Source organism: Streptopelia decaocto, assembly GCF_964273445.1.
Source record: "Streptopelia decaocto genome assembly, chromosome: 1".
In the NCBI taxonomy this organism is placed as follows: Eukaryota; Metazoa; Chordata; class Aves; order Columbiformes; family Columbidae; genus Streptopelia; species Streptopelia decaocto.
This window is the reverse complement of record NC_138663.1, coordinates 102,932,786-102,956,441: the sequence shown is the minus strand read 5'-3', so window position 1 is coordinate 102,956,441 and position 23,656 is coordinate 102,932,786. Positions and strand designations below refer to the sequence as shown.

The window sequence follows — 23,656 nt, the reverse complement described above, 5'->3', positions numbered from 1 at the left end:
CTGCAATAACAACACAGTGAGAGCAACCCACAGCTCACCAACAAGCAGCCAGCATTAATAGCTATGGACACAACAGGCAGGTACCAGAAATAATAGAAGAAAGGAAGAAAAGAAGAAATGTGATGGAGGGCAATGCTGATAAATCAAACAGCTACAAGGCCTGACAAAGTACATATCTGAGGTATTTTAATTGAATTCAAAGTGTTATTCAGCACTTCTATGACTAACTTCTGGTCAGGCAAAGGCTGGGTTTTAAGGTTATGCAAAAGATTACATATGCACAATAATGAACAAACCTGATCCCAAGCCATGGGATTTGCATAAACTCTTTCCACACATAGATGCTTATTCATTTTGGTGGAATCTGCATACTCATACCTCTTAGGAAGTTCATGATAATTCAAAGACCAATAAAGAAATTCAGTGTATGAATAGAAACAACAAGAACCTAAAAATTCTTTTAAGATACCAGCTATATCCTTAATATCCTTATATGTTTGTCAAAGCAGAAAACAAACAAAACAGAAAACAAACACCCCCCAAAACCGCCGCAATTATTAAAATGCTGAATGTAATTTAGTCATTAGTGGTCATAAATCACTTGCAATGTCTTATAATACTAACATACAACTGAGTGGATTAAGTATTAGTTTGGGGGATTAATTGAGATATCATGAGATTTGCGGACTAACTTCTAATAATTAGGAGGGGCTATTTCAGTGTATCTATGTGTACATATCATATGGATTAGGGAATCTTCTGAGGCTTACTACTATTACAAAAAACAGAAGGGGAACGGCAAGAACGAAGCCAGGTATAGTGCCAGTTTAACCCACATGCAGTCTGATTCAACACACAGTTTCTTGGGGCCACATTAGGGCAAAAGTAGGTGGTATCAAAAAGACACTTACTTCATATGCAGCAGCACTTAAGCCAGCCATTTGGCTATACAACTCTTCCCTGATCCAACCAAGGCACTGAGTCTCTCTGTGGGCAAAGGAATCAAAGTCTGGCCCACATCTTCTGATTTACAGTCTTCACTCCAAATGTGGCCTCTTCACAAATTGCCTGCTGACTGACCACATTTAAAGCATGTCTGACATGAATAATGAGTTTTCTGAATTAAAAATAACTGATGATGACTGTGAAAAGATTCAATTTTTTCTATACAAGAGAAACAGCACAATGTAATCTGTATTTCCTAATTAAAAACTTTAAATGCTGTTGCTGTATAATAAAACCCAAATTAACAAAGATACATAAAATAAATCAAATTACTAAAGAACAACAGGATAAAATTCAAAGACAAGATGAAAATGTATCATTATAATGTTTTATTGTGTGTGTACGTTGCATAAAATTAGCACATAAAATTCTGATCTAAATCATTGTAAGCTGCTATGCCAAATGTTCCAGTGTGAAGCCTCCAGAATTGAAAATTTAAGAATTAGCTGAGTGATCAGTCCTTTTTTGCTTTTCAGACTCTGGAAATCTGGATGGCCAAGGCCCCTTTGTTAGCTTTCACCTGAAAGCTAAGAGAAAACAGTGCATTTTAGCAAGCCAGAGGTACAGGAGTCAGGGCTGTTTGGCAAATCTTTCACTCCTTCATAACAACAGACTCCCCCACAACAACGTTTCAGGCAGACGGTTCTGCATTACCATTTACAACGCTGCCATCTATTGACTCAGGTAGGCTTTTAGCTTTTATAATCGATGTTGCCAAGTTTTTGCACTTTCATTGTTTTTCTCGATGGGATTTGTCTGGCTAAACACACACAGCTACAATAACTACACCTCATGAAAATTGCCTCAGGCTTTCCTGAAAGTCGGTGGAAGAAAGAAGCATTTCTGGGGTGTGATTCATTTCACCCCAAAGTAGATAACCAACATCTATCAGATAACAATCAAGGAGTATTAGTGTGCTTTGCCCATGGCTATCACGGGATCTGAAAAGCAACTAGCTCAGGAGCAGGGACCACTGTCACACTGTAAGCACAGAAAGACAGCACAGGGAATACTACCCCTTTATCCACTGGGGAAATTCTTCAGAGTCGCTGCTGATATTTAATTCATTAACTTGTATCCACTGCAATGAGGCCACAGGTACTATAGAAGAGCGGTATTAACTACATCTAACTTTGGATAAGAATGTTGATATTTGGTCCAGAAGTCTAGCTCCATTTCATATTTTCTTCAGCATTAAAACTGTCTTTAAGATGTTTCTACCTCTGTCCCAATTCTGCCACTGGTAGCGTGGCAACTTCTCAGAAAGCTAGAGTTAAGTAAGAGACATCTCACATGTAGTTTCCTGCACACAAACACACCCCAGGAAGGGGTATCCATTTTTTCCTATGCATTTTATGAATGTGTTGTGGTTTAACCTGAGCTAGCAATACAACCACAGTAGCAGTTCACCTATCCCCTTCCCCACCCACCTCCCCCCAATAGCAGAGGGAATCAAAAGCGAAGGGAGAAACTTGGATTGAGATAAACACAGTTTAATAAAATAATAAAATACTAATACACCACTAGTAAATAAATAAATAAATAAATAAATAAATAAATAAAAATAGAAATAAAAGATACTCAAGGCAATTCCTCACGAACTCTGTCCACAATTGAGCAGCCAGTCCCAGGAAGCAACACCCTGGTCCTGAACAGCTGACCTCAAAGAGAGAAAAAATAGGAAAAAGGCAGAAAAGCCCAGAAGCCTCTGCAAAAATGCAAAAGGCTGAACTAAACATCCTGAACCAAACTTCCCTGGCTATGATAAAAAGAGCTAAGAAAGAACATGCAAGAGAAAAATGCTCAAGAGCGAGCAAGAGACCAGAAGATCCCAACTCTCCTTAAATCTGGAGCATGACACTAATGGGATGGAATACTCTCATTGATCATTCTGGATGTCAGTCAAGCTCTGCCCCACCCATGCCCCCCTTCCTTGATGTCTCACACCTGTGGGCAGAGAGCTCAGAGTGTCCTTGGCTCTCAGACCAGAGCAATTAAAAACATTAGCTCTGTCCCAAGGTGTTATCTCTTGTTCTCAAGCTAAGTCTAAATAATGACCATGCTAGCTATGAAAAAGAAAGGTTTCTAACTGCATGAAGAAAACTAACTCATTTTCAGTCAAACCAGCACAGAATGGTAAATTCAGATTTTACAAGAGCTAGACCTGAGTAGGATTTGTTTTAATCCAAAAATAGAATTTGCATCATGGTTGAAAATCTGCTCCAAATAATATAATGTTAAATATTATTTCATTTTAACAAAAGACAAGCAGAGACAATAATTGCAATACTTTGGCCAATAATTAGTCTGCAGTTCTTATTTTGGATTATGTTTAACTCAGTAGAGCAACACTACAATAATAAGCAGTAAAGTGTGTTGCAGATTTAAACTTTCTACAGTTTTTACAAACCTCTAGTCATTACACTCCTTGCTTCCTGGAGCATAAGTCAATTAAATTGATTAGGTAATTAATGAATCTGAGTAGCTGACAAATGCTCTCTAAGATGTCTAGACTTGATAATTGCAAATGCTGTTTCTTACAAGGAAATTTCCCTACTCTAATAACTGTTCTAGTCTAACTTTTCATTCTCTTGCAAGGAAACATCATCCTTATTTTCAACCTGGTTTGAGACTAATGTTTGACCGTTGGAGTGACACTGAAAGCTGCAAGCAACACAGCCATGGGAGAAAGTGGTTCAAGAAGGATGTGCTGCATTATGGGGCACCATTGGTAAAACTAATGAATAAAACCAAACCTCCTCCGTGATCCTTCTGGCCTCAAACCTGGGAGGGAAGTTCTCGCGTTGGAATCAACAGGAGCCACCCTTTCCTCATCAGCATTAGCTTTGGGAAAGAAGTTGCAGAAGTATTTACTTCATTCTAGACCCAGTTTACATTTTTCATGTTTCATGGGTGTAGAAGAAAAGGATTTACAAATCGAGAATTAATGTGAGACTTTCTCTGCTGTTGGATCATGTGAGGGATTGCATAAGGGGGTTGCCTTCAAAAGCAAACCTTTCTGCCAAGCTGTTCTTTCTCCTCCGATAAAAAGTAGACTTTAAATACATAGAAGATCTACACGGGCTTCCAAGAAAAACACAGCGTTTACAGCAGCAGATATTTTGTGAAGTGAAAGATTCAGAAGTGATCCACTGAAAGTGATCAGGTGAAACATGAAGAAACCAGTCTTCAGCTAGCAGGAAGTACTGATCTCACTGCTCACAAAATGCATATAATCAGAGGTTTATTTAACATTATATTCATGTACATCACATAGGTAACTTTTTGTGTGCTTCCACATAGGTAATAATTGTGCAAACATGCATAAATAAGGCAGGTAGAAGGGAATAAGTAGGAAGCAGTGAATGAAGAAAATGCATATTTCATAATAAGTAGCACTACCCCAAAAAGTAGCCACCTTTTAAACCAAAATATTACAAAACTAAAACCAGCAAATCACATTTTCAAAATCTCCATAGCAGCATCAGTAAAGCGTTACTTGAAGTCTTTGCTTGAGATTGCTAACCTTAATAAAAGCAAAACACCTGCCACAACTTTGTGCGGTTTGCCTTGACGCATTTCTCGCATACAAACTACAGCAGTTGAGCAGTAATGCGTGCCTTCGTTTTAACATATATGTGACATTAGAATCATTTCACTGAGTCCCGCCAAAGGTCCATCCAGTCCATTACAGTGTCTCTGAGTGGCCAGTGTCAGAGTCCTCAGGAAAGAGCAGGACAAGCAGGTAGCAGCTCTTTCTGAGTGCGCAGGGGCTTCCTAAGCCAAAACTGTATCTTGATGACTAATATATACTCCTTGTATGATTTGCCTAATACCTTTTTTTAACCTACAGACTCACAAAGTTAACCTAGATGTTCTGCTGTCCACAGTCTTCGGCCACCAGTTTGCCAGGTGTAAAGGCAGGAACCAATGTGTCAGCATAAAGCAACCCAGATCTGTCGGTACGAATGCACAGATCAGAGAGGAGCGAGAAAAGCTGGAAGGGTCTTTGAGCGCATTGGGTGCTCATGAGGAAAAGCAGGCTGGCAATTGCATAACACACCTCTTCTGCCTTGGAGACAGAGAGGCCATCTACAAAATCACAAAACACTTGTGATGCAGAGGCTGATCAGGACCACAGTTAAATTCTGCTGCAGTATTTGGACTTCTCAGCACTGCACAGATTCCTCACTCCCATAGGAAGCCATACAGTGACACAGTAGCTGGAGGAAAAGAACATAAAGATGATGGAGAAGCTGCTGATGTATCAAGAGGAGTGATTTACTGCTCTTAACATGCTGAGAATGTTCAGTGTATTTACTTCTTATAACTTGCTGTTGCAAGAGCCATAAACAGAATCAGAATTATCTTGAGAAGGAAAAATATACCAAATAAAGGATGCAACAGAAGTAAAAAAGGGATCAGTTCACATCTTGACTTATTGTGCCTTTTTGGTGCTTGTTCTGATTTGAACATTCAAAAGATTTGGCTAGTAAGTAATGGTTGGTCTGTTTGTTTTTGTTGTTTTGGTTTCATTTGGTTTTGGTTTGCATTTGTATTCATCATAGAGAACCTTGGAGAAGCTCCTATGCTAGCATATTGAGAGATGCATGAGACAATCTTTCTTACCTTAAGTGTTTGTAAAGCAGGTGACAAAACAGAGAAACTGAACAAGAACAGATCTGCAGGGCCATACAGTATATCCCCAGGAGTCCTGAAGGAAACACAAAGCTGAATTCTGAATTATTCTTGAACTCAAGTATCAACAAATTGCATCAGTTAAAGTTCTCGGTACAAGAGCACAAGGTAGCTAACTTGACATTAGTAAAAGAGGTTCCTGAAAACATCTGAAGATCTTATGAACTATTAAATCTGATGCCCATACCAGACAAATCAGTAGAAATTATTTCAAATAATAACTTCAGTACATATATGGCAGACAAATGTAGAAATTTGTTATATGAAGAAGACTCAATATGTGTGGGGTTTTAAGTGAAATCATGTTTCATAGAATTATAGAATCATTTTGTCTGGAAGAGACTGTTAAGATCATCACGTCCAATCATAGCCTAAATCTGGCACTAAACCACGTCCCTGAGAGCCTCATCTACCTGTCTCTTAAACACGTCCAGGGATGGTGACTCCACCACTTCCCGGGGCAGCCTGTTCCAGTGCCTGACAACCCTTTCCACGAAGAATGTTTCCTAATATCCAATCTAAACCTTCCAATGGAGTTTAATTTAAGCAGGTAACAATGAGAAATTGTTTTGATATGGTCTGCTGGCATTTTCAGCGGGCAAGCAGCTAGGGCAGTAAGCACACCAGGAGAGCTGGAAAAAAAAAAAAAAAAAAAAGAAAGAAAAAAGTAATACAATGCAAGTTTCTTGTACTGGAAGTATTAATTAAAAGCAAGGAAACTAGAGAGGAGAATTAGCTCTGCCAGTGAGCGTGAAATCCCAGGGAGCCCTCCCTGCCATAGGTTGTCTGGAGAAGGGCATGGATGATGGGGGAGCACAGCCTGAGGAGGGTACTGTGCTGTTCAGTACGCTAAAGCTGCAGCATTTACTGACCATGAAGTAACACAAAACAACATTATGTCACCGGATAATAGCAGGTAAATTTACCATGGCTGGTGTAAAACGTTGCAAAATGGAAAAAGCAATCCCTGCTCTGCCAGCCATGACAGGCCCTGAGTGGGCTGCTCACACACCGTCCCGTGAAAATACTCAAATTGTAGAATCACAGAATGTCCTGAGTTGGAAGGGACCCACAAGGATCATCGAGTCCAACTCCTGTCCCTGCATGTGACAACCCCACAGTTCACACCATGTGTCTGAGGGTGTTGTCCAGTCTCTTCTTGAACACTGCCAGGCTTGGGGCCGTGACACCTCCCTGGGGAGCCTGTTCCAGGGCTCCACCACCCTCTGGGGGAAGAACCTTCTCCTAATGTCCAAACTAAACCTCCCCTGGCACATCTTCCTGACGTTCCCTCAGGTTCTGTCGTTGGTTACTAAAGAGAGGAGATCAGCACCTGTCCCCCCTCCTCCCCTTGTGAGGAAGATGTAGACTAGCTCGGTAGCGTTACAGAACCTGAACATAAAGTTTAAAAACTAATTGGGGGAAGGAAAGGAAGGAAAGCAAATAAACAAACAAACAAAACAAAATAAAAACACGGACGCCTAAGTATTCCAGCACTTTGAGAAACACTTCAGCTTGTTGAGCGCTGCACATGCTCTGGGACCGCAGGGGGTACCGACGGGGCGGAGGGGAGGGTAGGAGTCGGCACCGCCGACGCTCTGAGGTGGCTACATGGGGCACCCCCTCCCAGAAAGCGCCGGCTGCAGTGTCGGAGGAGCCATGACCACTCCCACACCAGCGCCTCCCCACAGCCCCACGAGATGGCGCCGCGGGACCGGGGAGGGGCCGGGCCGGGCGGAAGCGGCGGGAGGAAGCTCTGCTCGCCGCGCCTCGCTCGTCTGCGCCGGAAGGACGGCAGGGAGGAAACTCCGGAGCGGCCCCACTCCGCTCCCCTTGCCCGCCGGAGCCACAGGCTGCCCGGGTGGGTGCGGAGACGGCGCTGCCTCTGCCCAGGTCTCCCGCCTGACTGGGCCGCGGCGGGACGGCTGAGGGACGGGCGAGCGGTGGCGGCGGGAGCGCGAAAGCGAACAGCTTGCGAGGGAGATTTGCTGTCGGAGCCCGGGCGCCTGGCGGGGGCGGGAGGGCGGTGTTTGTGGCACCCGGCTGTGCGGGATCGGGCTTCTCCTTTCCTTCCTCTGCAAAGTGCCGGCCGCTGGCCTGAGGAGGGGGCGCCCAGGGAGAGGGGTGTGTGTCCTCCTTGGGCTGGAGCTGGGGCCGGGTCGATCCTGGGCATAGGGGTGGGTATCCTGCCAGCCCTGAGGTGTAATTGTTTGCCCTACTTGGCACGGACAAGAGTTCATCGGTTTTGTGATTCTTGAAAGTCACTGGCCAGAGTCTGGGCACTGCACCTGTGAGACCAGGAAAATGGGTTTTGCTTTCAAAAGCAATGATGTAGAGGTTTCATCCTGTTCATCCTGTTCATTGTTTATGACTAAACTGACAATCCATGTATGAAATGTAAGCTTACTGGGGCTACTCATAGTTGTACAGCTTTTAGCACTGAACTTTTGACCTCTGATTTTTGGCCCAAATAGCCTTTGGGTTTGTGTCCTGGATCTCATAGTAGAAAGACCCTCTTTTTGGAATTACATAGTCTCAGGCTCTGCTCAGCTGAAAAGAGCTGTAATACATAATGCAAAAGTTTTATCTGCTTGCTTTGTTTGCAGGTCTAGTGGTTAAATGTAGATTGGCCCTGTGATTAACATAATTTTGTCTGATGTGTAATTTGTTTCCCTTCCATTCACAGGAATTACTATTCTTGGTATAAGGGCACTGCTGTGAAGACATCATAGTGATAGGTAGGTCTTTGTAGTCCCACTGAGTCTCCTGTTGCGATGGTGAGCATCTCCTAAGAACCAGACAAGTCTTGTATTTCCAGCCATTCACAAACAAGAACATAATGTATAATGTTGAGAATTTTTACTCTTCTTTTTAAGTGAGATAATTTGTGGTACCAACTGTCTCAGCAATCACAGGCTTACATTTCTGTGTGACTGTAACTAGGGCGCTTTGGTATTAAAGTTAATGTCATACAGCAGCAATGCGCAGTATTAATCTGAAGCAGAGTGTCAAAACACATTTCAGATATTTCTCTCTTCTGCTGGTAATTGTGCTCTGAGAGTAAGCATTAGAAGTATAAAATGAAATAAGTGTTTTTTGGGAAGATGCACACTATTGATGTTGTTACATGGCATACTTTTCTTACAGAACTCTTCAAATATTTTTAAAGAATATGTAGTAAAGTGAGTTCAAAATACACAGCACAAATTGGTGTTTAACACCTTAAATTGTGAAACTTACTGCTGTGGGATGTCATGGAAACACTTGGTATTCCTGGGTTCAGAGAAATTACATATTCTGACTTTAAATGCCAAAACCAGCTTGGAGCTAAAAAGAGTATTTGAACTGCCACTTGCTGAAATCGGGAGAAATGCACCCAGAAAAGTGATTCCTGTATGTGTACTCTAGTGTTATATTTTACCAAACATCTGTTACTACCCATTGCCAGAAACTGGATACTGAGTTAGGGACATCTCTGACCTGACTAAAGAAGGCACTTCTCACAGTTGAAAAGGGAAGGAACAAAAGCAGTAGCGGGCAAAGGATGTGATCATCTGTTTTTTCGGGCATTTCTAGTTTAAATGTGGTTTGCTTTTTTAGGAGAGCTTTATATACATGGGGTTTTTTTTTGTTGTTGAAATCTGCTGAATTTATTGAAATTTCACTTTCCTTTAATAACATCGTATATTTTTACCTTACTGCCATACAACAAGCTAATTAATCTTGTGCTCATCAGTATTCTCAATAAAGTCAAACCCTCCTTGATCCCACATTGGTAGGTCTTTCTGAGCTGTACCTGTCACCTCCAGGATGGCAGCCATGTGGCAGCACTATATCTAACACACCACTGGAGGGCTTTGCTCCCAGAGTATGAGCTGTATTACCAAGTAATAAAAAACAGTATTTCATGGTTGTGTCTCATAATGTGTGTCTCAGCTTCTTTTGAGTCCAAAAGAATTAAATGCTGTCATTGCTTTGATCAGATTTATTTGTTTTCACTAATGCTTACTTGCCTCAAGTTGATAAGTTTTGATAATTTGACGAAAGGGAGTATATCCATATTTAATTTTCAGTGGGGGAATATTTTAAAACCAAGAAAAGGAAATAATAGCATAAAAAATAACACTTCCATCATTAATGGTCAGCATAGGCAAACAAATCTCTTCCTGTTTTAAATTCTACGCTTGCTGGTGAGTTACATATGTTCAGATGCTTCCATATTTTATTTTTAAAGCTATAAATTGTAGAAGTAGCATTTTCACATTTATTTTCTGCTTCTTGTCATGTTTTGTGTTTTACGTAGTTTGTTTTGGAAGAGTAGTTCAGCTGAAAATAAAACAAACTCATTCTTAATTTAGTGTCCCAGCTTGCAAGTTGTTGTGCTCTGCCTTATATTTGTGATCTAATGTTTCATAAATAATTTATTAAAGTAATTGAAGTTTCTGTGTTTGGCAAAACAGGTTTTTCGTATTTGGTGACCTAACACCGTTGGATAACTTTGCCAGAGTTTTCCCTCTCCTTCCCCTTCAAAGAGCATATGTGTGTGTTGCGTTATAATAATGAAGTATTAGACTTCACCACTTACTGCCTTTAAAAGTGTATTTGCATTAAGGTCTGAACCTGATTTCTGTTTATGTTGAAGCTAGTTCAAAAAATCTTTTGTCGTGTAGGAATTAGAGTGAAGACGAAATACACATAATTTTTCTGAAGTGGAAAATGGAAGAATCGGTTACTGTGGACTTAGGTTTTTTGCGTATGAGAAAAAGATGTTATGGCAGCCCTGACAATATCCAGTCGTATATGAGAAAGGGACAAAAAAGAATATGTGTACGTTACGAGAGTGGAGATAAGAGTTTTGAAGACAGCTAGCATGGGAAATAAGATGTTTAAAATGAAGGATTCTCTTATGTATATGGGTGTTTCAAGTGTTACAAGTCACCACAGTGTTTTACAGTGACCTCACTGCGAAATTTTCGTCTTCCTTCAAGCAGGCAGGAGCGAACACAATGAACTCACACACTTTGGTTGCATGATCCTGCAATCCTTTGCTCGCATGAGTTGCCCCACTGATTGCGATGGGCCTGCTCACACATGTATGGCTTCTTGTATGTAGGTTGGTGTGACAAAGGGTTTGTGGGTTTGAGTGCAGTGTGGGCTTTGCAAAGGATGGTAATTTGCCTCTGTGGTAGCTGCATGATTGGCATTTTCTTTGAACATGACCCATCCCCACACAATACAACTTAAGAGGCAAAAAGCTGCTATTCAATCAGTATTATTAAATATGAGGCAGAACACAACTGGTGGATGTAATGTATGTGTATGCATTTTGAAAAATCCTAGTTTTATGCTGGTATAAATCTACAACAGTTGTAAGTGCTGTCTTGGCCATATTCCAGTGGTGCTGGGAATAGCATTTGACCATGTCTTAGGGTGATGGTTTAGTGTGCTGAGTTTCTGTTACCTTTCACTGGCCCTCACCTAACAAGAAGTTCAAGTTGAGGGTGAGTGTGTCAGGAGAAATATGTGGATGAAGCAGTTAACATCTTAATGTAATAAAATAATTGTCAGGTAGGGAGAAGATTCAGAATATTTCTCAGTGATTCATGCTGGTAAATCACACTGAAAGTGATGGTAATTATAAATCCTGCCTAGTGGATATAGATACCGTGTTCTCCCTCTCTCTCTCCCCTGTTTTTTTTTTTTGTTCTCTCCAGTTACCTCTCTTTAGCCTTTTCCTCACATTTAAAAAATGTGAGTGCACTCTGAATTGGCTTGTGTTTTCTTTATGGGAGACAGGATCAGATGTCTGAAATAAAAAAAGAGAAATAAAGTGAAAGAAGGGATTGTATGCGGTTATAAGTGCACCGTAAGTTTAAAAAGAAACTTTACTACTTGAATGGAGTGAAGACAGGTTTAATCGTTTTATGGTAATTGCTTCTTTTATAATGTCCCTGTGCAGACACCACTAAAAAGTGAGAACAGTGTGTTTCATTTAAGTTTATGATTTTTATTTGGCATTTATTTGGAAATTAAAGTTTGTAGAAGCATAAACTGTGGGAGAAAATAGAAAAGAAAAGGGTAATGGGAAAAAAAGTGTTCAGTCTCAGCATTTTAGGCTGCATTGTGTAGAAGGCTGTGTTTTAACCTTCTTATTGTAATGGGGGATTTTAAGGAATGAGATTGTTACTGATGCTAATCAAAAACTGTAATTAAGAGACTTCAGCTAGCTGCAACAGAGATATTTAATAGCTGTAGGCCATAGTACTTGAAGTTTAACAAAAATATATTCAGTGCTTGTGACTGTCTTAATACATATATTTTTATGAATTAAAAAGGTACTGTTTTCTTTTGTAGTTCACCTTGATCAGCAGAACAAGCCCTACAAGAGATGGTAAGTGGTCTTTATGGGTTAATATGTGATGACTTAGTCACATTTTATATACAAAATGCATGTAAACACTGTTGTTGAACTGTCAGTACAGACATGTAAAAATAAGATGCCAAAGTAGCTAAATTGCTTTGAAAATAGAATTCAAATTACAACAGTGAATGATTTGTCTACTCCTGGGAAGACTCCAGAGACATAACAGGAAAATAACAGAGGACTCTTGGTTATTTGCCTTGGATTTATAGCTTTTGTTTCCTTGAGGAAATCTCTTATTTCCATTTATTTCGCAGCTGAAAAAGCACAGACATAGAACTAAGTTAGACTTTAAAGTGTTCCTTTCCCTTTTCCACCCCAATGTGAAACATTTCTGTAATTTCTTTTTTAACAGATGTATTTTTAAAATTCAAATGTAAAAGGGGTTTTCAAGGGTCATTTTCAACAAAAAAGCCACAAAAAGTAGTTGGACAGGCACCAGCATCACAGTTCTGTCTACATGAACTGGCTTTTTGTCTTCATTTCCCCTAAATTAACAACTGGAGCTAGTCAGCTAGACAAATCCGCCAGCTGGATTCCAGAGCTTTCAGTAAAGTCATGAAGGTCCTTTTTAGAGACATTTTAGAAGAACTGGAGATAATTGTTGAGCTTTAAAAGAATATATTGTCTTATTTGGAAATACATAGAATGTAGGAGATACCTGCTTTTGTTAAGCTTCATGGTGTTTCAAAACTGGATTTTGAGTAACAGAGAAAATAGACAAGATGTTCTAAAAGTAACTGGTGAATGTATCAGATTTGACAACAGGACATTCTCATCTGACTGCTGACGGATGAGGAGTCAGTGTGACATTCTTAAGCAAAGCAAGAACAGTAAATAAAACATTTTTCGTCCTAGCTCTTAGGTGGCTGGATGATTAAGAATGAAGAAATTCCATATGGAAGGCAGATGCTTTTTCTTGCACCCACTCATTTTAGGAATAAATGTTCTGAAATGCATGGTCGTGTAGCAGTGCAATGTTAGACCCAGAGGAGAATCAGAATGAAGTTTCACTTCCATTAATTTTTGCTTTTCAAAAAAGATAATTTGTCCAGACTTTTAAATCACATAGCTGAGCCCCACAGCCCTTCACAAATAGGGTGCAATTTTTGATCAGAAATATTGTAAGGAATGCAAGTTTATTGTGGTGGATTTTCTTTATGGACTCTATTAGCTGGAGGTATTTTGGTTCTGAGAGCACTTACAATGACCTTAAAAAGAAAGAGCATTTATAATCTCTTATGAGATAATGCTTTCAATTTCGCAGAAAGAAGGGAAACGTGAGAGTTAAAATTATTATTCCAAACTCTCTAGCATTTGCATTATTGCCTGGGAACAAGAAAGTGAAAACAATGTAAGTAAATGCAATTAACCTCACTTGGTATTGGTAACATTAAATGGAAAGTATTTCTTAGGTTTGTTTTTCCTGTTTTCTTTTGGGGTTTTTTTTTTTTTTTTTCAGATAATCATTCTTTCAAGGCTACAGAATGGTGCCAGTGCAGATCAAAAAAACATACTTAAAGATTTTTGTCTTGCATGCCCTTTGTTTTGTTATTTAAAAACAAACAAACAAACAAAAAAAAACCAAACAAAAAAAAAAAAAAACTAAAAAGGACTGTAAATGTCACATTCATCTCTGAAAAGCTCAGCTAATCTTGCCATAGTTTTGAGTGTTTGCCAAAACATGGCTTAATTAAAATTCTTCCAATTTAAAGTACAGGCAATCCGTTTTGGCCCAGATGGAAGATTTTCTATGGTAATTAAGATGTAGGGGAATTAAAAAACATTTGCTATTTATTGTTGTAGTCTCTAGTTTACTTTATGGCCTTCTTTTAAGATCCTCTATTATCCCCTCTTTTTGCGAGTAGGATGAGGAGGGAGATGAAATGGCCATAGGAAGGGGCTTAAGGCTGGAGGGACTGTGGGGCTTTGTACTTGCCCGTGAAATCTGAACAGCATGAAGCAGTTTTTTCAGGAAAACTAAGATCAGCTGGAAGACAGGAGAAGGTGTGTTACAGTGTGTTTCGTTCTACAGAACTATTTTTCCATGGACTTTATCAGTGGTACTTTATTACCCATTTTGATATGTTGGTTGCTGATGAGAACAAAAGGGAAATTTACTGACAGCTTGCACTTGGCTAAATACAGTCTTGCTTTTGATCAAGGCCGTGATGGATATATGAACTTGGCTGAGTTGCCATTTGACCTTTTCTGGGAAACTTACTTTGGCAGGCAGATGGAGGAAATATGTTACTGGATAAAATGAATGCCTTTGTTTAATATGGAGGAATTTTAATCTCTTGTGTTTTCTGTCTGCGGATTTGGAAATCAGGTGTAGGCTGTAATACATACACCTTGGAATGATTCAGTTCTTGCAACTCACATGAGCGCCTAAGGAACTGTGAAATATATTCACATGGCATATCCGCTAAAAAGAACTGATTGCCACTGTAGTAGCATGAACACTTGGAAAATACGTTCTGGACACTACAGCTCTTCTATTGCTAATTCTTCACTGGTAGCTATTGATGCAGAAACAATCTTGTAAGAGTAACAAAGTGTGGTGAGCTTGCACTGTGTTAGTACTTGTCCTCTTTTGGATATATATGGTTTATCATAGGAAAAGGATGACTAATGATTGAAAGGCAGACTTTGTGCTTGCATTTACCGTCTTTCTCCCCTCGATTACTGTTTGTTTTCTCTTTTTTTTTTTCCTTTTTTTTCCCCTTCTCTTTCTTTTTTTTTTTTTTTTTTTTTTGTGTGTGTTCTTTTCGTTTCCCCCATGTTTTGCCCACAGGAAGACACTGAGCCATGGTATTCTCGGCAAGTGTACGCAAGATACTGGAGGCACTATGACTTAGCCATGCGCTGGATGCATAGACACCAAAGAGCCTACAGGAAAGCCATGGAGTCCTTCTATCACCTACCGTGGCATCCTTATGCAGCCTCTCCAAGGAGCCGCTACTCGGATTGGGATGGGAATGATCTCCTGCATACCCAGAACTATTCTTCCAGCTATAGACCACATGGCAGAGCTCCATACTGTGGGGGAGCTCAACATTACACAGATGCCCATCAAGGGAGGGAAGATGCTGACAGGGACTCTGAAATGGAGGAGGACTCAGAGTCTGAAGGGGAGATAGAATATGACTTGAGTAACATGGAGATCACAGAGGAGCTTCGCCAGTTTTTTGCACAGACAGAGAGGCACCGGGAAGAACTGCGTAAGTCCATGCTTGTTCTTTATTTTCTGGTACTTGGTGGTCATATAATTGAGTGATGGATGGCTTCAACATTTACAGGTTTTGTAAAAATTTACAGAAATAGGCCCTGTAAGTGAGCAAGCCAAACAGGATGGAGTAGGCAAAACTAATGGGTGCACTTAAGTACCATCATCTGGAAATAAGTCTCAGAAAATGTTTGAAGGTTTTTTGGTAAGAGAGAAAGAAAAATATGACTGCAAAGAGGAGAACAATACATTTGTCCAGAAGACAATATTCTCTTCACTGCTGAAGGAAAAATTCCAGAATTTTTATGGTTAAATCTGGTTAACATGCTGTATGTCTGAGAGGGGAACCCAGAGGAAGTGCTTTACTACATCACTGAACCCTAGAGTAAGCCTCAATGTATTTAATGTATTTTATAACATGGAGCAGCCTTTTTTTTTTTTATTCTTTGGCTAACCCAACAGTAAAGTTTCATGACCTTTTTCTTCTGCCCCTGTATCCCCAGGGTACTCTTCATTCTGTACTACACCACAAGTTTCTCTTTGTTTTGCATCTTGATCTGGACCCAAGTCCTTAAGCAGAGAATATAAGCCAAAGACTTAAGATTTTTCTAAGGTCTTGATCCTCAGAGTTATTAGTCATCTTTGTTTCTATGAAATCCTTACATGAAATAAAAGATTGTGCTGTGCTTTATTGACACTGCATATACAGATGTTGCAGGCAAATTTATTATCTGTTTTAAGAAAGCAGCATAATGAAAATTTTTCCCATGTGTCTCCAGTAGGAAATTCCCAGAATGAATGTTTAATAGAGCTTTTTCTGCTTTCTCTGAAAGAGGGAGGTGTTCTAAAAATGCATAAGGCAATGATTGGAAGGGAGAGACAAAAACTCTGTTAAGTTCTTTTATCAGAGGGTATCTGGTGAGTTGAAACACCTCACCTTAACTTCACATTTACCATTGATACGATGCAGAGTTGATGTAGTTAGCAGAGGAAAGTGCATTAAAGAACTCAGTGGTAGTGCCGGACGTATCCCTTTCTCATCATGCTTTTGCAGAATAAGCTTGGTGTTTTCTGTTGAAATGTTGTTGTGGAGTCTCCTACTCTGTTGTGGAGTCTTCTGCTCTGGAGATATTCAAAATCCACCTGGACGCTTTCCTGTGTAACCTCATCTAGGTGTTCCTGCTCCAGCAGGGGGATTGGACTGGGTGATCTTTCGAGGTCCCTTCCAATCCCCAACATTCTGTGATTCTGTGATTCTGTTCCTTTGATGAGATACAGGATGCTTTAGGATGCTCAGCTACTTTTGGAAATGCAGCACATTTTCTTTGGATTTCTTCTGTCTTTTTGGTTAGGGGTGCTTAAAGGTATGCGAGTGATTAAAGTAGTATCCTGGAAATTGGGAAGTCTGGGCTTAGAGATGTTCTCTGTTGCAAATATCCTGTATGACCTTGGTGTAGCTGTTGAATCTTTTCCTGACCCCTCACTGACTGCACTTGCTAAAAATATGATTTGATTCTTTATGACGAGCAGGTGAATTGGGAAGAGGTTTGTGACTCAGAATACAGATTTTACTTCTGTTCCTTCTACCACAGGGGTACTTGGAGCCTTTTGGAATAATTAGGTCTCCGCTGTGCGCCATGTAGTAGCCTAGTTCTGAGTAAGTGTAATTCCATTCACTTCAACAGAACTGTTCCAGATCTTCATGCAAATTTAAGGAGAATCCGGTCTTTAGCTACTGCATGCCTCAGTTTATTTAGTAGTTTCCCTGATTTAAGTGAATATATTAATAATAGTCTGTGTTCCTCAAAAGCATGAAAAAGTAAAAAAAATACTTGATTTAATTGAAATTTTAAAGTGCCACAGAACTCTGGGGTGAACAGTGCTATTTTGTGCGTAACTAAAAATATTGTATGGTCCTGTTCAGAAATAATTTTTTTCTTGCATGGTGGGGGAAAAGGAAAGTAGAAGAAATTTTTAATTCTGTTGAAGTTTCTCAAAAGAAGGAACATAAGCAGTAGGAGGAGGGGAAAATCATTGTTTCCCCGATGGCGTGGGAATGAGCTGGTATGAAGGCAATACCACTCTACTTTAGGAGGCAGTGTTATTAATTTTCCTGGATGCTGTTTCTGAACAAAATGAAATGTAGGGGTTCATTAAGTTGTAATCCATAATGATGCTATCATGTTATATCTTTCATACTGTGCTGAAGAATGTTGTTGTTCTGTATTGATGCTTGGAAAGATGGAGATAGCACATCCACAAAAGAAACCAACAGTTACTTCAGTATTTCCTCTCTGATGCCACTTCTTTTTAATCTCAAACTGTATGTTGTAGGCTGCCTACCTTCTCCCCATCCCCCACATTAGAAGCAGATTGGTAGAGAAACTTGGGCATTATAAAGCTCAGTAATGCCTGAAATTTAGGCATCCATCTCTGGAAGAGACATTTATAATGTTGAAGCAAGAGTCTAAATTTTCTCTAAACTGAACAAGAATGTTTGGGTATGTCAAAGTGGAATACCAGTGACCTTGATGATCAATTGAAATATAAGCAAGCTGTTAGGGGATGTTAAAGGGAAGGCTGTGTCTCATATTTTCTTTCTCTGACATAAATAAGGGGATCCAGGTGGAGTTCACAGCCTTTAACCCCTGCACCTTGATGTGCACTTGGGAGAAGACACCTGGCTTGCTCTTCTTTTAAAATGTGTGCTATGCAAGAGTTTAATATATATATATTGGCAACTTGCTGAAGTGTGAGACACACAGGAAAAGAGGGGCAATGGGACAAACAGAAAGGGGAATTTGGCACTTAAGGAAGGGGGGTGGAGATCTGATTTATCTTTGTGGAGGATGACTTCCATTAGTCTGGTCTGTCCGAGCCCTGCAAATTAGGAAATGCTACTCAGCATTAATGCAGCTATTTTCAACATGCCTATTGAGAGTCTTGATTTAGTGAGTAAGATATAGCTGGTTCCCACACATGATCCATGTTTCGTCAACATGTAAAAGGATAATCAGATGGACATAACAATCCTAGCTGATGTCAAACTCTTTTATTTCTAATCCCTGATCTAGAGTCTGCTGGAGGTAATGTGATCTCAGACATCAGAGGATAACATCTTGCAAACTTTAACTGTGGAAGATTTAAACAGACCTGATGTAGGTGGGAAAGACTTCTGTGTCTGGATGGTGACATACAAGCATTAACACTAATTGCAAAGAGAAAGGTTTCAAAGATAAGAAAGCCATCCTACCAGACTACCCAAAGAAGAAAACTTCAGGTTTATTTCATTTTTTGGTAACTGCCATAAACTTGAAGAATAAGCAGATTCTTAACTTCTGTAGTGATATTGTTGTTGTTGTTTGGGGTTTTTTGGGGGGGCGGGGAGGCTTTTTTCCACAGTGGGCATTTGCAGTGATTGGCTGACTTTCAAGCCTTTGAAACTGGCAAACTCTGAGCCTTGCTGCATGATTTAACACTTCAGCGGTGATACAATTGTTCACAAACAACCTCTTTTTAAACAGTCTCTTTTTTTTGTCTTTGAATTCATGAGAAATTCTTCCTAATTTTGTATTCATTTGTATTCATTTCACGTGTTGCAGTCAAGTTGTGTGTTCCTGGAATGCCCTGAAGTAATTGTGAGCAGAGTTTTTCTGAGACTGCATGAACTCAGACATATTAATGCACTACAAACTTATCTTGTGTTCTAGATATATGGCACATTTCGTTAAAATCCCTTACAGACAGTTTTAATTTCTTCCCTCTCCAGTTGTTTCTTCATATGCAATCATTTTAATAATTATCTAGTGATTCTATTTTTTAAGGAGTTTTCTTGTCAGGCTAGTCTGTTGTTCTGGTTCTTCTTGTAACTGGTGATCCTAATATTCTGTGCTTCTTGGGGATGTTTTTAGTTGCATTTAAATGTCTTCCCTCTGGCTGTTGAAAAGCATGATGTTATTTTTCTGGTTTACCATACCTGTCAGACCTAGGTAGTGTACTGAATTATTCAAGCATCCTAGAGGTAAAGGACAGAATACAGTAAGATGCCTTTTTATATTTGCAAGAATTGAAAGGACAAAAACCAAGAAAGGAAGATTCACAAGCCTAACAATTCTCTAAATTGTCTAATTACATGTATTTATTACACTTCAAAATTTTTCCTTTGAAACGTAGTTTGTCCTTATGCAGTTTTACTTTGTCTCCTTTTTACATATAAGAAAATGACAACTGCAATTGAGTGAATACAGCATTGCGAGTACATTGAGAACCATCCTGTAGTAGTCAACAGTGTTCTTCATTTAAAAACAAAGAAAAGCAAAAGGAAGTACCATCATGTCAGTTCATTACTGAAGGATAATAGTCTGTCAGTTGTTAATGCTATGGCTAGTTTTTTCCATTAAAGCCTCTATTTGTATTGCCAACACATGTCCTCCATCTCTTCCCAAAGTAATGTTGTCTCAACTTAAAATTTTCATGCCAGATGGAAAACCTTTAAAAAAATAATTGAAAGGAAATGGTGAATGAAGGTATTTGTTTCAAATCTGTAACTTGCAGCTTTTTTTTCCATGGGGTTTCTTTTTCTCTGAAAGATGACGGTTGCCACTGCCTCTTCCATGAAGAGGGAGTAATGGAATTTTCCATGTTTTGAAACTTGTTTGAATAGTACGAGATCGTGAAGCTTTTGGTTTTGTTTAAGGCCTATGTGCTGCTTTGGAAAATAGACGTTGATGCAGGTTTTTTGCCTCCATGTTCTCCTTCTTTCCTTCGCTTTTGGTGAATGCTTCTCCCTATTTTTCGTCTGTCTCTTTTTCTATCAGACTGCAGTTCAATACTTACTCTTGGTCACCAACATCTTTTTATTTTCTTCTTCTTTACCCTGAACTGTCAAAGCAGTGTGCATTGTGAACTTATCAATATCTGCTCAACTTCCGTGGCTTTCTCAGCCTTGTTGTCTCATGAACTTTTCCCACCATCTTTAGAAGCTGAATTGCAGAAGTTTCTTAGTAATGCCTGTGAAATAAGAGTGCTCTCTGCAATATGTGTGGGTGCTTCAGAGATGCTTTTGAAGCACGTTATTTTGTGAACTGAAGGAGAAAAGCTCTCCTTTTGTACCACATCTCTGTTCTTGATGATTGAACCTTCTATTTATGTAGCAGCAGAAGCTTCTCAAGTGCACACACTGTGTCCGGTGTGTTGTTTGGTACTGGAAGACAACAGCTGAGAAAATGCCTTCTTGCTAGAGAAACAATGGGAAGTGCCATGATTTACACTTCTTTAATATTGAAAACTAATCTGTACTTGCAAAAATATTGCATTTGTGGAGCAACAGTTGGGCACAGTTTTATATCCCTTTCCTGAGAGACAAGGTTATCTTTGTACTAAGAGTATCAATTTGGGAACACAGCCATTCCTAGAATATGTGATAGTCAAGAAAATGTCCTTGGCTATCATACCAGAGACAGAATTTGAGCTTACAAGAATTTGTAGCTTTGCTCTGTGGACCTGTGTCTCTCCTATCAGTCCAACACATTTTGCGGTGAATTGTGCTGTACAGGTGTACTTGCTGCTACAGGAATTATTGGAAAAGAGAAGTTAGAAAGCTTGAGGTGCTGCCGAGGAAACAGTGTGCTTTCTGTTATCACTGGAACAGATGCAGTCAGAAATGGATTTCCTCTGCTGCATGCTCAGGGGAGTTGTGTGAGGGTTATTATATAGAACTGAGAATTATATGTGAAGTCTTTATTATTTATTATGTGCCTCAGGCTGAGATTCTTTCACAGTGTTGGCAACCCCTGAAAGTACACTAGTGCAACGCCAGGCTTGTTGTTTTGCTCCTAAGGAAGGCCGAAGGCTTCAGCGTCTGGGTGGCATCTGAGAATGCTGTGGACCACACTCCCATGTGTGCAGCCTGGACAGTTGGGTGGAGCAGGGCCCTGGAGTAGCCACTTCCCTGTCTGCCAGTGGTTGTGCTGGGCTCAGCTCTTCCTAAGTGTTCTGTGTAGTACTGGTATTTGTGTGGCAGCAGGTTTATAGCTAGGACCATGGATAAATAAGCTCATGTGGTTCAGTGTAACTAGTGTAGACATTGCTTCAAGAGAAATGCCAAGATGTCAAACACCTCTATTTCCTCTTTTTATTGTAACGAAAAAAAGCTGTCTTAATATGAAAATATGTATTAAACTTTGGAAACGTGTGTTTGAAATTGTCACCCTTTATTTTACTAGCGCGTTCCTGTTGTTATAGTGAAGATAATAGGTACCTCAGGTGGCTTATTGAGAGGTTCAATTTATTTATATTTGTAAGGGATTTTGAGTAACTCAGCAGGAAGTGAGCAAAAGCCTCAAGTGGTAGAAGAATTGACAATGTGATCTGAGAAGAATTGTTCATTCTAGACCTTTTGCTGAACTGTTAAGTTAGATGTCATCCCTGGGACCAAAACATATCCTGTCGACATCATCTTTGCTGAACAAATATAGGATTTGAGCTACCTTTTCTCCCAGACAGCTATTATCCCTATGTTATTCATGAATCACTAAAAGAAGTTGTAATCTTATGTTGCTTTTCCTCTTAGTAAATCAGTGCTGTTCCTTCTGACTGGACTGGTCTTGAGGATATAAGGAATAAGATGTGCAGGACAGAGACAGAACGTTGCTACTCTGTCCCTCACCATCCATGTGCTAGATCTATCTGTTTTGATAGCTGTTTTTTGATAGTTTCTGGTGTCAGAAGGATCCCATGGAAACAGGTCGGTAGCTTGCTGTAATGGATTAGCTATTGATACTTTCTCTTTACAAAGAAAATACATGTGGTAATTTAGTTTTAGGTCAGACAAGCAGATCGTCAGCACCTGTTTCGTGTTTGTGCGGTTTCCAAGGCTGGAGGGCATTGCTGTGACATACCTGGGCTTTGCAAACCTTTGGCAGTGAACCACCAGGCAGACCCCACAGCTGAGAGGCCAAGTATGGAACCAGGAATCCTTCCTCAGTCTTGTTCTAAGAACAAAAATAGCTTTCAGGATGCTGTTAAGGAAGATTGCTTCATATGAGAACAGTTTGGTGTGGGAAGACACAGATACTACTTACACTCAGAACTGATGCTGGTAATTTTTTGAAGGCCAGGTCTGCCTGCTTGCTTACACCATTAGCATCTGCAGCTGCTCTGAGTGGCTCCTCTGGTCTTCTCTTCGTTCTTGGTCCCTGCAGGGGAGGCTGTGAAAGCAGCTGCAGCTGCTGTGGAAAAGAGCAGGTGAGACCATGCTGACTGACATAGCTCTAGGGAAAAGTGGCATAAAAACTCCTCTCTGCTAATCACTTGACTCGGGCTGTCTGTTTTCACAGTTTATGCACTTTTCCATTTCCCCTAAAATTCCTCAGTTACTGGTTCTGAACATCTAGGTGCCACATGCAGCATTTCTGGAATTCTAAATCATTTTACTTAGGAGAGAGCTTGGTATCAGTTCTGTGTTGATAAATCTGAATTTGTCGACTTTTAGCATGTTACTCTCAACCTTCTGAATGGAAATGGATGTCATGATGTTGTGTGCTTTCTGTGGTCTTTATCCACAAAACCTGCTCAGAATCTACAACAAAGCATGACAGGAAAATATTTTTAGTGTCACATATTTTAGGTATCTCTGTTATAAAGTACACCTCAGATTGGCTTGGAGACACGATTTACCCCTGCTAATTTCGATGGGGTGATGTTAATGCCAAGACTTCAGAGGCACAGTTTGCTTTTCAACATCTCTCACTGTGCCTCGGTTTTATCAGAAGCACCCAGATGGAGTTCATGTCCATTGTCATTAGCGAAATGTGGGAACTGTGGAGGCAGAAACTGAGAATTCAGAGACTTCCATCTGCCTAGGTCTTTTTGAAACTCATTTCTTCACATGCTCAAAATCAAGTGAGAGAGACAGAGGCTATTAGGCTGCCTGTCTCAGACTTGGGTGGCCTTTACAGACTTCCATTGTGATCTTGAACATGCCATTTGGGACTAGATTCACAAAAGCTTTCAGCCTAGGTGGAATTTAGAAACAGATATTCAAAATAATAATCTTTCTCATCCAACCGTGCCTTCCAGGAAGAAAGGAGCTAGTCATTTATACCCAAAGGAAGATGCATCTTAAACTCCAAGGTGCAAGGGAACATTGTTAGTCTTATTTTTCCCAGTGGCTGGGTTAAACATCTGTGCCACCTTGTGATGTGATCTGCTGTGAAGCCCATTCCAAGCAATCTAAAGCACCTCCTGCTCTAGAAATTTTTGTCCATTTTCTCTTTATTTGGACCTGTAATACAGGGATGATA

The 23,656-nt window shown here is 40.0% G+C and overlaps 1 protein-coding gene across 1 annotated transcript in view; it reads left to right on the top strand.

Moving 5' to 3' along the window:
• Window positions 1-7,450: 7,450 nt before the first annotated feature.
• GEMIN8 (gem nuclear organelle associated protein 8) overlaps window positions 7,451-23,656 on the top strand; it is a 28,049-nt gene continuing 11,843 nt past the window's right edge. The window contains exons 1-4 of the mRNA XM_082062076.1: window positions 7,451-7,564; window positions 8,390-8,441; window positions 12,058-12,094; window positions 14,922-15,348. Of these exons, the coding sequence (XP_081918202.1) occupies window positions 12,092-12,094; window positions 14,922-15,348 (430 nt within the window). The 5' untranslated portion in view covers window positions 7,451-7,564; window positions 8,390-8,441; window positions 12,058-12,091. The remainder of the gene's footprint in view (window positions 7,565-8,389; window positions 8,442-12,057; window positions 12,095-14,921; window positions 15,349-23,656) is intronic.